Genomic DNA, 13,461 nt, shown 5'->3' on the forward strand with positions numbered 1-13,461 from the left:
AAGAAAAACGTCTTATTCCAATGGAACTAAAGTTACCAGTATCAAAGTTTATTTTTGTCAACTGATGGAATCATTTCACCTGTAGGTGGCTGCTTCAAAGGGGTTGTGGTGGAAGCAGAAACTTTTTGGATGCTTTTAGGAAAGCGGTGGAAAATGATGAAGAAAAAGCTCATGGTATTGGTGAGAAATAAAATTAGTGCTTAAAGTGAAAGTGTCACCACAGTCCAATTTGAGGTTGCCGAATTTCTCATAACGGATTTTTTTTTTCAGAAGTTGAAGGGATTTATGTAATAACAAGTGGTGTTCCGGATGAACCAAAGGTAGGGAAGATTTTGATGTGATTGTAAAAACTACCAAATTGCCTAAAGCGCGGAACGCGCGCAACTTGGTCGCCCGCGTCAAGGTTTTAGTTTTTGATTGGTTGAGAGGATGTTGCAAGTTTTCTTGACTTATCACAAAGCAAAATTTAGTGAAACCATTTCAATCCTGGATAACTTTCCTCACTGAATTGAAAACTGCATTACGCAGAACTTACGTTTACATAAATTGCAATTGGTACCCCTACAAATGCGTCCTTTACATAATATATAAAGCCAAAAGAACAGCAATACCCATTGCGACTCTCTTTTCGTATACTTATTCACCTCATGATAACCATTAGCGTGTGTCATCGAATACTTTGCTATACTAAGGCTTTGTAATTTTGTTTCGCTCTTCTCAGGAGGTAGTCTCTGGGTTCTTACGTGAAGCTCTAGCTGGCACCGACACAGTCGTGCATACTATTTACTATGAGGTGGACGATGAGGATGGCTTGATAGCAATACCGGGAAAGTACGCTGACAGAGGGAACACCGCTGACTGCTTAAGACAGATGGCTCATGCTGTCAATGGCCGGTTCCACTGGTATAGGAGTGGAGGTGAATTAACCAACGCTTTTCTTAGTTCCTGTCTTTAGAATCACCAAGCCTAAGGAATTTCGGCCTTCCATTCTTTCCAATCTCATCCAGCCTTGGTATATTCACCCCAGTGCTTTCCATAATTTAGAGATTGAAATGATATCAAATTCTCATCCCATGAAGTACACACAGGTGAAACTGATTGATCAACTCACTCCTTAATTCTTTGTCGAAATCATCATGCCCTTTGTTTGGTTTATAAAAACTCGCGTCACGTCTCCCAACCAATCAGGTGAAAAACTTTATCTAATCGCCACTCGGTCAGACGCGTTTTCCCGCGCGTTATGACATTAACAATTATTTGCTTCAGTGCGATTACGTTTGCTCTTTGTAATACCTACACTTTGTTGTTATTTGCCGTGCCAGTACTTTAGTCTTGGTTTGGTGACATGATTTTGGTTTTGTCATCACACAGAAGACCTGGTTATAAACTCTCAGCCTAGAGGAAACTTGTTGAAAGTCTCAGCAAGTAAATAGCATTGAGCAAGATCTCAGCAAAGGTGCCGTCGATAGATTTTCAAGCTCAACAGTAATGTAATGGAGGATTTATAATGTTTATTTTTAATCTGTACTTTTTCACAGCAATTGTCGAGAGTGATGACCTAGGGGCTGTGTTAAACGAAATGGATAAAGCATTCAATTACTCTCAGAAAGTAAGTATTGTTCTATCTTGTTTTTCTCATTTTACTTCGCGATTAATTTCGAAATTACCCGGTATTTTTTGGTATATAATTTGGAAAAAATAACAGGTTTCTTTCTTTTTTAAGTCTTCCTGTTCAAAAAATATCGTGCCAGCTTTTCCTCACCCAAACGTGTCAAGGTCAAAGATTGTAGATGACTTTAAAAAAAACATTTGTCAAAGAAATTGAAAACAGCTTCAGGGAGAATTGTTCTCAAGCAAGTTTTACTAACAGGTGCCATAAATGTGGTTTCTTTTCCACAGGAAATAGCCAAAATTTGATCTTGAAAGGTACTCTTGTTGAAGGGGATTTGAAAAAATTGAGATGCATACGTTTTACTTAAAATTTAACTTGATTCATTGTCGAAAGATCTGAGGTAATATTAAGGTTGGACCTCTTTAGAATCTGGTGAGGTTACAATCTACTAGCACTGAATAGCCTGTTAAAAAACTGATCAAGAGTAAAACCTCTTTTCAGATTTCTATTCTCTTCGAAACAGTTCGAAAGAAAAAACCAGTGGCGCAAGTGGTATGTTTGTTCAACTTGATGTGGAATGACTTCAGTTATAATTATTATTAACCCTTTCTCTCTCAAGATCAATATTCCGCACTGTTTGCCATTCATTTCTTGCAATTTTTGCCCTGAGAATATTGTGTTAAATCAAACAATATCCCCTTGTTTGATATCATTCTTTCTTCTCGCAATTTTTTTGCTCAGTGAAAGTGTATTGATCTTGTAAGGAGAAATTTCATTTACGTCACACGCATGTGCGAAGAGGTTCAAATTCCTCAATTACAGGGGCCTTCCAAGAGGTTCTTAAGAGTTTGTTTATCTCTCTCTTTCTAATTTCTCTCTCAGATTGGCGACTCAATTGAAAGTGAAAATCAACAACTTGTTCCCAGGCCGCCATCTGCTGGCAAGTCGCGATTACCGCTGACCCCACCAAGACATACTGCACTTACCAAGGCCCGAATGGTACGGTTTCTTGTTTAATCTCTCCCAAGATGGTCTTGTAAAAGACCTTTTATCATTTTAAAGTTGATGGTTTTTTCTGAGTGACAAAGACGTTGTTGAAAGAACGGAGCACAAGTGATTTAAGTGGGTTCATATCTGAATATTGAAAGGCCCTGACACAACTGTCAGTCTTTGAATACTGTAAAGGAGTCGTTAAACCATCAGACTTTCCCCAGGAGTGTGTGGGCCTATTGATTCTCTTGCCACATAGAAACTGACACAGAATCCCTCGTTGTTATAATGTTGTTATGGGAAGTGGGAGGTGCTCAGCCTGTATACGGCCACCCCTACCCTCCAAGAGAAAATCGGGAAGGTCCTCCTGATTTTCTTTTGGAGGGTAGGGTAGGGGCAGCTGTACACAGGCGAGGAGGTGGGTAGGGGCAGCTGTACACAGGCGAGGAGGTGCTGTGCAAGTCAAAGGTACTGTAAAGGGAACAAAACAAAATTGAAAGGATAGCCTGCCGTCGGGACATCAAAGTGGTCCCTGGAAAGTAGCTACCGCAAGTCTAGGTGAAGAACTGAAACTTTCATACCGCATTATAAACAACGCCTTCATTTCCAGCTTAAATTTGTAGGTTTTCTTTGTTAAAAAACGATTTGAGCTACACTTCCGATAAAACAACTAAACGGCGAAGGAATAAATGTTTAAATGTTTCCACGCACGTAACATGCAAATTTCTACCCTGACACGTCCTCAAAATAATTACAGAATTGCTTTCTTAGTAAATACTTTAAGACTAGTTGAAATCGCGGATAAGGTGTTGTTAGGGTATGTATACAGATTTATCGGAGGTATGTTAAACTTATTTTGTATGAATTTTTTTTTTTGGTTTGTTTTTGTTTAGAAGAAAAAGGGCGGCTGCGCTTTGCCTCCAATAAAAGCTACAAACGAAGATCTTGTAAGAACTTGAACGTTTTTAAGACTTAAGTGTCACCTTTCTTCTGTTTCTTTGTCGATGGTATTAAAAGCCCAATCCCAGGGAAAACAAGAAGCTTTAAAGTAATCTTGTTTATGAATTGATTAGATCTTAAAATGAAGAAACTAAAGTTTGATCCAGAAAGATAAAACCGTAGGTTGCTTATGACTGAAAAATATTAAATTTTAACCCAAGGAAAAAAACTCGATCAACCCTTAAAAACGACATGTCTTTCTTCCACGCACGTAACATGCAAATTTCTACCCTGACGCGTCCTCAAATTTTCTCCTTTCAAACACCTTAAGGGTTTCACGTAAAATTTCCGCCCAATGAAACCTTTACTAGAGGTTTCTGGTCAACGTCCTTTGCACATGGGAACGTGAAATTCTTCTTACCACAAGCCATAAACGTGATTGTGTCAGAGAACTCATGCATCACAAACTTAGTCGCATGAGTATTCCTGTTTTCAGAGTATTCGTCCCCAGACAGCGGGCTCCAGTCGGCCCAGTTCCTCAACTAGAGGTAAAAAGACCAGGCCACAAAGTGCATCATCTCAAACTAAGGAATCGACGTTGAAGGCTTTACAGTGGAAACCTCCCACAGTGAACAGTACTTCTTCTCTTATTCCTGCACGTGAGTGAAGGTTTTAGCCTTTAACATTCAGTAGTGATTCAGATGTAACTTTTTCCTATTATATCCATACATTATCGAGCATACAGGTAATAAAAAAAAAAATCAACTTACAAGGTAGAAGTTTTTATCTTAATCTAACACCAATTTATCGTAACTTTTATGCAAGGAAATGTATAGCTTGTGATTAACTGAGGTGCAATTTGTTTTTAAGTTGCTTCTGATTGGTCGAGCGGATGACGTAAGTTTTTTTGGACGAATCACGGAGCAGACTAAAGCAAAACCCATGCAAAACTGGATTACTTATAGTTTTACGTAAAGCATCTGACGACTCCAAACATCTTAACGTATTGCCTGTACCTTTCGCTTGATAGAACCTCTTCCCTATCTCTCGTAGCTCCTCCAGCTAAAAATGTCGTCAAAGAGAGAAGACCATCTTCAGGAGGCGTTAAAGCGGTGCAGCAGGCCTTTTACACTGAATTTAAGAATGAAACAGGTTTGTTTTTTTTCTATATATGGTGTAGTTAATAAAATTGTTTCATAGATAACGAAGAGATATCACGTTGTCTTCACCCGGCTATTACTCATTACTAGGCTTAACCTTATTCTTAGGCCGTTTTGGCTCTTCATCCGCCCCACCCCAACCCTGGAGCGTGAGAGAGCTCCAGCGGGGTAGAAGAAGAGAGAGTAGGCTTACGTGCGTCATTAAAAACTCGCCTCTTGCTTTTTACACACAGGTGCAGTTTTCACTCAGTATCCTTCTAAAAAGAAACTTAGACGGCCGATCAAGCATCCATTTATACCTGACAAAGAAGAAAGCGTTAGCACCAGAGAGGTAGAAATCCATATCTGTTGGTTTTTTTTTTTTGTAATTTTTTTTTTTATGCAAAGGCGACTTTGAGCAAAGGAAAGCGGTCATCGAGACAAGAAAGTCAAGTGCGACTTAGCAGGCCTTACTTCCACCCCCTAAGTAAGTGCGTCACTGATTTGATCTCCTCGCAGACCGGCTTATCTTAGAAGCACCATGTCTTTCGGTCCTAACGTCAATCGAGAGCTTGTGCGCAGAATCGCGTTCACACAGAATTCTTAAGTATCTTTGCCTTAATTTTCAGTGGATGCGTCATTATAGCATCTCAAAGCTAAAGTTGGATCTTAATAACATTGTGGGAACCGCAGAATGTTCACACGCTAAAGGAAAAGTATCATCTTTGGGGCAGTCAGTAACTGCAAGGTAAGTAAAACAAGAGTGGCAGCAGAAAACTGTCAAAACTTCAACATTAGTTTGTTTTTTTCAGTTAACCTATAATTATATGATTCACTCATTTCTATTCGCGTGCGACTGATGAACCCCATGGGTGAGAAGTCGCGCGGGAGATACAGATGTAGTTCTCTTTACACCGTGGTTGACTTCTCCCGCGCCTCCTTCTCGCATTTTGGTCACCTGCTACGTAAGATATTGAAGCGTGGATAGTTATTGTGGGTCTGGAAAGGTGATCCTCAGGGACAATTCTAAAAAAGAAGCTATCGTACCAGGAACATCTTCTTTTGGAAAGTGTCCTCGGAAGTCATAATCTAGAAGTCATCTACACTGAATGTGGCGCTATATTAAAGTATTTGAACTTATCGTTTGTTTCCAATCATTTTTTAGATACTGCAGTATTTTCCCAAGTGTAGAAGTTAAGGTGATTTCTCTGTTTTTGTTTTGCACTCATGACCTACTATTGATATCCGGCCCACGTATAACTTTACTGCGATTCTCGTGTTTACTTACTTTTTTTGATTCAATTCCCGTCAAAGTTCAAGTTGTATGTTAGTGGGGAAAATCATGACGTTTTTTGTTTGCTTTTTGGTAGTTTGTCCTTCTATATTTCGTCCCATTTTATCTTGTAATTTTTGTGAACAATTGTCAAATCACGCATTACTCGCAGTCAAAAAACACGAGCTTATGTTGTCATGGCACAGTACAATTCTTCTTATAAACTCGCAATAAATAACAGGTTTTCAAAGGGCTAATAAAGGTGGGGCGCGAAGGGGGTGGGAGAGAAAAAGGAGTGGTATTGTTTTAACAGTATTCGTTTCAACTATCCAACTGAAACACCGTTCTTCAGTTTGTCTTGAGTCAAAGCATACAAGAGAATTATAAACCGTTCTTTCAATCTTTGTCGAGTCTAGTTGGAATATTCACCACCATAACTTCCAATCGTTAAAAAAGCTTTTTTTAGTTCACATACAAAAAAAAATGGTCATTCTTTGAAAGATTACAAAGAGGAAACAGTTTAACCTTAATCTGAATGTACTATGGCATTAATTTAGGAACAAATTGTTTAAAATTTTTCAGGGAGTTGTGAAACATCTCCATCTTCTACCGCACGAGCTAGAAGATTATGAGGATCAAGTGGAAAAGGTTTTAAGAAGATACGTGAAAAGACTACAGTGGTTACTGAGTGGTAATTTTAACTTTTCATATACTATCGTACGGACGACTGTTGTGAGTTCTGATCGGCTATCCCTTGTGTGGAACCTGTAATCCTAACAGCAGTTAATTGCATAAAAAGCTGCACCTGTCTTAGCGCCGAATGTAACACAAACAAGACAAGCAATGACACTACTAACGGTTTATTCTTTTTCGGAAACCCACACACGAGAAACACGATTCGTAAGGCTACTGAGCTGCGCATATTCGGCCTAACTCATGCCCAGGCCCCACGCTACACGAAGGCTAGTTCAAATTGGTGGATTAGGCGTACTGTCTCCTCAGACGTGTTAGTCGAAGTTAATTTGTTGGGTAGCCTGTTCTTAGCGTTTCATTAGTATTATTCAACTCCCAAAGAAAACTGAAGGTAAAGGACGGAAGGAGGATTTTCTCTGCTTTACTTTGCGTCACTTTATTACTGCTGCCCGTCACTGTTTATTGACTGAACTAGTGAAACAGCCTCGTGATATGTTGACCAATGAAACGAGCACTCTGTCATCGCTGCCTTCCTGTGTCTTAAAAGCGGTACGTCTTTTTCTGTCATCAGGTAGCAGACGTGTGTTTGGCACAGTGGTTGAGAAAAATGTAAGTACAGAGCACAGCGACCTAATTTTTTTCTAATTTATCCTATATTCCTTCATCCATATTTCATTACCCAGTGCCATCTCGTTTCTACCTTTGGATAAAAGACAGTATGGTCTCTTCTATTTGGTCGTCGGTCAATTTTAACGGACTCGTAGCCTCACGTTATTTTTTTGTGTGTGGTTACGTTATTTACGTTATGTTATTTATTTCTCAGGTCGTGGTGTTGATCGACACTTCAGGCTCCATGGTCAGCAGCATGGATGAACTGAAGCGAGAGGTGGCTGCGCTTGTCTGGGACCAAATTAGGCACCAGGCGACAAAGTATGTGAACAAAATTGACGATCGTGTACGCACGTAAAAAACAAACCCTCGAGCTGAATAGTTTTTTGACGGGTGTAGATTATACAGAGGTTAAGGAGGTGTTTTTCCAGGTTTAAATTTCTCTCGACGTGCATTTCTATAGTTGTCATTTATTTAACAATATGTTCCGCCTTCATCATAGGTTTAATCTTATCCGGTTTGCCTCTGAAGTGGTGTCATGGAAACCAAGCTTAATGTCAACGTCAGATGACAGCTGTCAAGATGCAGTTGAATGGGTTTCTGGTTTCGACGCTAATGGTAGCACGAGGACATTACAAGCCCTTCAGGTTTGATTGTTCATTTTAATAGTTTATCTTTTTTGTGTTACCCTTCTTGAAAGCAATGGTAAGCCGTTTGAATTTCGCCCTCTTTTCCGATAATTTATAATACTCGAGTTTTCTATAGAAGACTAAAACTACAACTGCTGGTATGAGACCTCTTGGTTTATGTGTGTGATTAAGCAAGTTCGCCGATTGGATCACACCATGGGAAGAGAATGGTGACTTTTAAGGACCTGGACAGGTGTTTTTTTTTTTTTTTTTTTAATACTTATGTTCCACATTTCTCTTTCTTTCAGATGGCATTTGAGGATCCCGAAGTTCAAGGAATTTATCTCCTGACTGATGGAAAACCGGTTAGTACGGAACAACAGTGGTTTATCATGCCGGATAACTTAAGAGAAGTAACATGATGATGCCAGAATCGTCTTGTCTTCGAAGCGAGCAAAAATTCGTTTGAGCACTCTCGCTATATTTTGTTGTAGTTTCCAATGAAAAGTTCGACAAGTTAACAAGAGAAAGGATTTAACATTCCATATTTCAACAAGTTGTGTGCCATTGTGTTGTAGGATAACAGTACCACTATGGTATTAAGAGAGGTGGCAAAGTTGAATTCAGGAAGAAATGTGCGTGTTCACTGTATTTCATTCAATTGTGATGACAGGTGAGTAATAACCGTTCCTTTGCATTTGAATTTTCCCGTAAATTTTGTGAGAATCCTCTGGTGTGCTTACTTAGTTGTCGTATTTTCATTTTTCCATTTAGTGTGGCGAACAAGTTTCTTCAACTTCTGGCCTCTCAGGCAGGTGGAAGGTGAGTCTTCTTTAACAAGCGAGAACGACTGTAGTTGGTGCAGACTGCTGACCTGTCTCACCCGTTTCCTGTTTTGTAGATATCACCGTTGTCAAGGGGATCCGAATGGTCACATGTTCACTCACAGACTCCTCGCAGAAGGCTTTCATGAAGACGAGGTAAGCCACTTGTCGACTTGGGTCTTGAGCTAGTAGTTGTGATTAAAAATTATACCACTATATTTCGTACAGTAAAATCTTTTCGCACCGCAATCTCTCGTTTTTTTTTCGTTATCAACTCATGAAGAATGCATTTGTTTATCTAGCCTCTGAGCATGCCAGTATTTGAGGGAGATGACCTTCGCAGACTTGCAAGTGAAATTGCTCTTTGCAGGAAGTTCCTGTTACAGTCGAGATCATACAGGTAAACGCAAGTGGCTAGCAAATTAAATAATACGTATTCCTTCTTTGTTTAACAACTTTAATCTTCTACTTAAAACCACTCTGCTTTTGCTTCTAAGAACTTAAGATAGAAGAGCAAACTCTCAACGTCGCTTGATATCAGATGGTTTTTTCCCCTCTATATATTTATTTCAACTGAAGTAAACGACCTACCGCATTGTGGTGCTTATGTAAATGTTGTGGTTCGCTTATGTCTTTGCTTTGGGTACTTTCTTTTGGCGTTCACTTGCGTGGCTTACCCAAGTGTAACCTAGGCAATTTTAATCCGTGGTAATTTGGATATATCAACAAAGTTGAAGTGGTAAATTGGCCACCGTAACGATTACAAAAGCTGACGTTTCGAGCGTTAGCCCTTCGTCTGAACGAATAGAGGAATTGTGGGTTGTGTGTGCTTTTAAAGGCAGAGAATGGAGTTACGTTATTGGTGGGAACATGGCAACAAGAAAAACAAGAATAGGCAACATATGGCAATCTGCGGTCTTTACACTTAGGTAGCACGGAAAGCCGTAAAAATCTTGAACAAAAGCTCATCTTTCAAACCGGCAGTCTAAATCCCACAGGGATCAACGAACGCTTTTCATTCCATTAATTTATTCTTGTTTTTCTCGTTGCCATGTTCCCACCAGTAACGTAGCTCCATTCTCTGCCTTTAAAAGCACACACAACCCACAATTCCTCTATTCGCTCCGACGAAGGGCTAACGCTCGAAACGTCAGCTTCTGTAATCGTTACGGTGGCCAATTTACCACTTCAACTTTGAAGTCACTTTACCACTTCAACTTTGAAACGTCAGCTTTTGTAATCGTTACGGTGGCCAATTTACCACTTCAACTTTGTTGATATATCCAAATTATTTCGTTACTCCCACCGACGCAGCCCCAAACAGTTTCTTTCGAAACTATCAGCCTTTAGTCAATTTTAATCCGTGGTCTCTCCTTATTGCAGGGCGTTGTTCCCCGAGAACACGAAACAAGGGCGGTATGAAAAATTGAATGACGGTGAGTGAAGAGATCTTAATTTGGAGCTTCAAAAGTCTTCTCTGTTAGAGCATATCACCGTGGCTTATTACCTCTCTTTGTAAGTTTCCGAATGACGCCATAACAACCCTTAGAGCCAGATTGAAACCTGTAAGGACGCTGCCTTTTTGTTGTGATAATATCGAGTTCTAAATCCCTGGTCTTCTTTTAACATCGTAAACGCTCAAATACGTCCCTACTTGTATAGAACCTCTCGTGTAAAACTTCAAGTTTCCAATAACCCCCTCCTTCCCTCAATAGGGAGCTTTAGCAACGACGACGGCGACGGGAACGAGAACTGCAGAAAACAATAGGCTTAATGAGCAAAAACAATCGCCCTGCACGTGCGTTTTAACAAATGATAAACACCACAGCGTACACTATTGAGTTATGGTGCGCACGGGAGGTTGCCAAGCACGAAAGAAGCGTAAGAGTCGCTCGAGGCATAGCCGAGAGCGACTCTGGCTTCTTGAGTAGCTTGTAGCTAAAGAGTAGTAGTAAAGATTGTAGCTAAAGAGTTCCCTTTTATTCAAAAAATCTTACGCGACCAGAAAAAACGAGCGCGCGCGGAAAAATAGTCTTTGCATTTGCTCACGTCAGCAGCGTACACCCATGGGAAAATGGGGGACGCTAAATTGACCAATCAGAGCGCGCGCTTTGGTTGTGTCATAATAACATTTTAGTACATTTCTTTGCCGTTCTCGGCAAAACAACAGCGTGAAATAACCAAACTTTAGGTTTTCTCGAGAACGTGAGCGCATGACGGTTAATTTTTCTTTCTTTATCCTTACTTTAACGCCGTTCGTAGCGATATAGTCCCTGAATATGGATATATCAACAAAGTTGAAGTGGCAAATTAGCCACCGTAATGATTACAAAAGCTGACGTTTCGAGCGTTAGCCCTTCGTCGGAGCGAATAGAGGAATTGTGGGTTGTGTGTGCTTTTAAAGGCAGAAAATGGAGCTACGTTATTGGTGGGAGCATGGCAACGAGAAAAACATGAATAAATTAGTGGAATGAAAAGCGTTCGTTGATCCCTGTGGGATTTAGACTGCCCGTTTGAAAGATGAGTTTCTGTTCAAGATTTTTACGGCTTTCCGTGCCACCTAAGTGCAAGGAAAGACCGCAGATTGCCATATGTTGCTTAGAATGATTAGGTAAATTAAAATGTCTAGCGACTGGTTTCGATGTGTCCTTGTCATTCCTTTCCACGTCTCGAAGGTGTTCTCGGAATCGGTCACCTAGTCTTCTGCCTGTTTCGCCGATGTATATCTTTTTGCAATAAGTGCAAGTTATGCAATAGATTACATTGGCGGAGGTGCAAATGAAGTGATCGGTGATCTTAATGGATCGTTTAGGTCCCGATATTTTCTCAGTGTTGTGAATGAAAGGACACGTTTTGCATCGTGCACGAGCGCATTTAAAAGTGCCTGGTTGGTCATTAGTCTGAAAAGAACTTCTGACTAAAAAATTGCCTATGTTTTTGTCGCGTTTGAATGAAAAGCACACACAACCCACAATTCCTCTATTCGCTGCGACGAAGGGCTAACGCTCGAAACGTCAGCTTTTGTAATCATTGCGGTGGCTAATTTACCATTTCAACTTTGTTGATATATGCATATTATTTCGTTACTCCCACCGACGCAGCCCCAAACAGTTTCTTTCGAAACCATCAGCCTTTATTCATAGTCCCTGAATAGTTCGCCAGCATTTTCCAAGTGAAACACATCACAATAACCTCGATAGAGTTACAAAAACAAAGAGTTAGATTTCGACACGACGGTTTCGTTGCCGTCGCCGTTGTCGTTGCTAAAGCTCCCTAATGTCTTAGAAGCTCCATTCCGTTGTGGAATCCCTGGCTCATCAGAGGTGAGGGAGGTTGAATCCAGTTAATGGACACGAATGATGAAGGATCGCACTTTCTATCATTTTCTTGTCGCAGGACAATCGCTGACCCAACCAAGAAACTCCAGATCACAAGTAGAAGTGGCTGTAAGATAGTAGTATTAGTGAAACGAGCAGTTGTAGAGTATAAAAAGGACATTTGGAGTGTGTACGTACTGAAATATTTTATCGAGAAGATATCTTAAAGTATTTAGTCTGAACCCGAGGTGCAACACTTAATCGAGAAGTCTGATCGCGCGGATGAGTGTGGCCCCGAAAAGGACTGTTGCTACCAGTGTCTGACGTCTCTGCAGCCTCAGCGGATCACTCTCAAGTGCAGGGCGAGGTTAACTTTGAGGATGCAGTCCTCTCTATTCCCAACCGGAAAATCAGACTGCACGATCAACGAGCGGGTATACATGCTATATAGTCGTCTATAGGTGTGATATTGAGGTCAAATGTTCGAGAGGACCGTTGAAAGTGCTTAGTTACCTGAGCGACACATTCTGCATTTCTTAATTTATCTGAGGGCACCCGTTAGAACGCAGTCATTAATATTCGCTCTTTCACTTCCAAGAATGACTATAAAAGGGTTTTTCCCTTCATAGCTTCTTAATCACTAAAATTACTCATTATTTAAAGAAGAAAAACAGACTGTGGTCAAAGTCACTCATTCCAGAACGGACCCTGTCTGCTTCACGTCATTAAACGGATGAGCAGGAAAAAAACCAGGAACCCCTTTTTTAAGCTTGGTTATGTTGGTTACTATAAGCATAAAATTTCATTATATGAGTCTTTTCCGAGTGATTTGTGAATTCACCCTTTTCTCACCATGAGTGATAAGCATTGAAATTCTCCTAGCAGTATCGGCACTGAATCTTACCCAATGGTGACGTGAATAAGGGAAATGATCACCAACTAAAGAGGCTCTTGATTGATAGAAAAAAATTAGAGAACAATATGGAGAACTTGCATTCTGAACCTAGGGTGTGACGGGTTAGTGAAAAAGAATAATTGTGGTATTAGTCGACAATGTGACAGGTAGTGCAGAGTGGTTGAAAATGTGGCTGTATTGATTCTGTGGCGTATTTGTATGTAGCATGATGTGTAAATATTTTGTAAAGAAACATTTTTGGTGCTCTTGTAAAGATAGCGATTGCCCGAGACTTTAAAATGATTGGCCTTACAAAGCAAGACAATTTTGTCGCGTTTTGGCGAAACTGTACTAGGTGTAGGATTCTTTCCTACTAAACTTTTCCAGAATTAACAAGTAATAAATTCGATTTAAAAATATATTTATCTCTTGTTATTTGTGTGAATACCCGGCCGTCCATTACCTTTTCCAATTATTCAAAAGCGAATCGGGGTCGATATGATATACTCTCCCGAGATATAACAAAGGAATGGATGAAATG

General features: G+C 40.2%; 1 protein-coding gene across 4 annotated transcripts in view; it reads left to right on the forward strand.

Moving 5' to 3' along the window:
- Window positions 1-13,339, forward strand: part of LOC111325414 (von Willebrand factor A domain-containing protein 3A-like) — a 29,709-nt gene extending 16,370 nt beyond the window's left edge. For 2 of the 4 annotated variants that reach the window (XM_088736568.1, XM_088736571.1), the window contains 23 exons: window positions 86-180; window positions 271-320; window positions 722-917; window positions 1,539-1,609; window positions 2,114-2,164; window positions 2,495-2,611; window positions 3,496-3,549; window positions 4,038-4,200; window positions 4,595-4,693; window positions 4,935-5,032; window positions 5,310-5,428; window positions 5,846-5,879; window positions 6,536-6,644; window positions 7,218-7,255; window positions 7,470-7,576; window positions 7,758-7,902; window positions 8,193-8,249; window positions 8,463-8,557; window positions 8,659-8,706; window positions 8,786-8,864; window positions 9,011-9,108; window positions 10,092-10,144; window positions 12,105-13,339. In XM_088736568.1, coding sequence (XP_088592694.1) covers window positions 86-180; window positions 271-320; window positions 722-917; window positions 1,539-1,609; window positions 2,114-2,164; window positions 2,495-2,611; window positions 3,496-3,549; window positions 4,038-4,200; window positions 4,595-4,693; window positions 4,935-5,032; window positions 5,310-5,428; window positions 5,846-5,879; window positions 6,536-6,644; window positions 7,218-7,255; window positions 7,470-7,576; window positions 7,758-7,902; window positions 8,193-8,249; window positions 8,463-8,557; window positions 8,659-8,706; window positions 8,786-8,864; window positions 9,011-9,108; window positions 10,092-10,144; window positions 12,105-12,163 — 2,035 coding nt within the window. In that variant the 3' untranslated portion in view covers window positions 12,164-13,339. The remainder of the gene's footprint in view (window positions 1-85; window positions 181-270; window positions 321-721; window positions 918-1,538; window positions 1,610-2,113; window positions 2,165-2,494; window positions 2,612-3,495; window positions 3,550-4,037; window positions 4,201-4,594; window positions 4,694-4,934; window positions 5,033-5,309; window positions 5,429-5,845; window positions 5,880-6,535; window positions 6,645-7,217; window positions 7,256-7,469; window positions 7,577-7,757; window positions 7,903-8,192; window positions 8,250-8,462; window positions 8,558-8,658; window positions 8,707-8,785; window positions 8,865-9,010; window positions 9,109-10,091; window positions 10,145-12,104) is intronic. The other 2 variants (XM_088736569.1, XM_088736570.1) reach the window with 2 other exon arrangements.
- Window positions 13,340-13,461: the final 122 nt, after the last annotated feature.

The sequence above is a fragment of the Stylophora pistillata genome, chromosome 10, assembly GCF_964205215.1.
Source record: "Stylophora pistillata chromosome 10, jaStyPist1.2, whole genome shotgun sequence".
NCBI lineage: Eukaryota > Metazoa > Cnidaria > Anthozoa > Scleractinia > Pocilloporidae > Stylophora > Stylophora pistillata.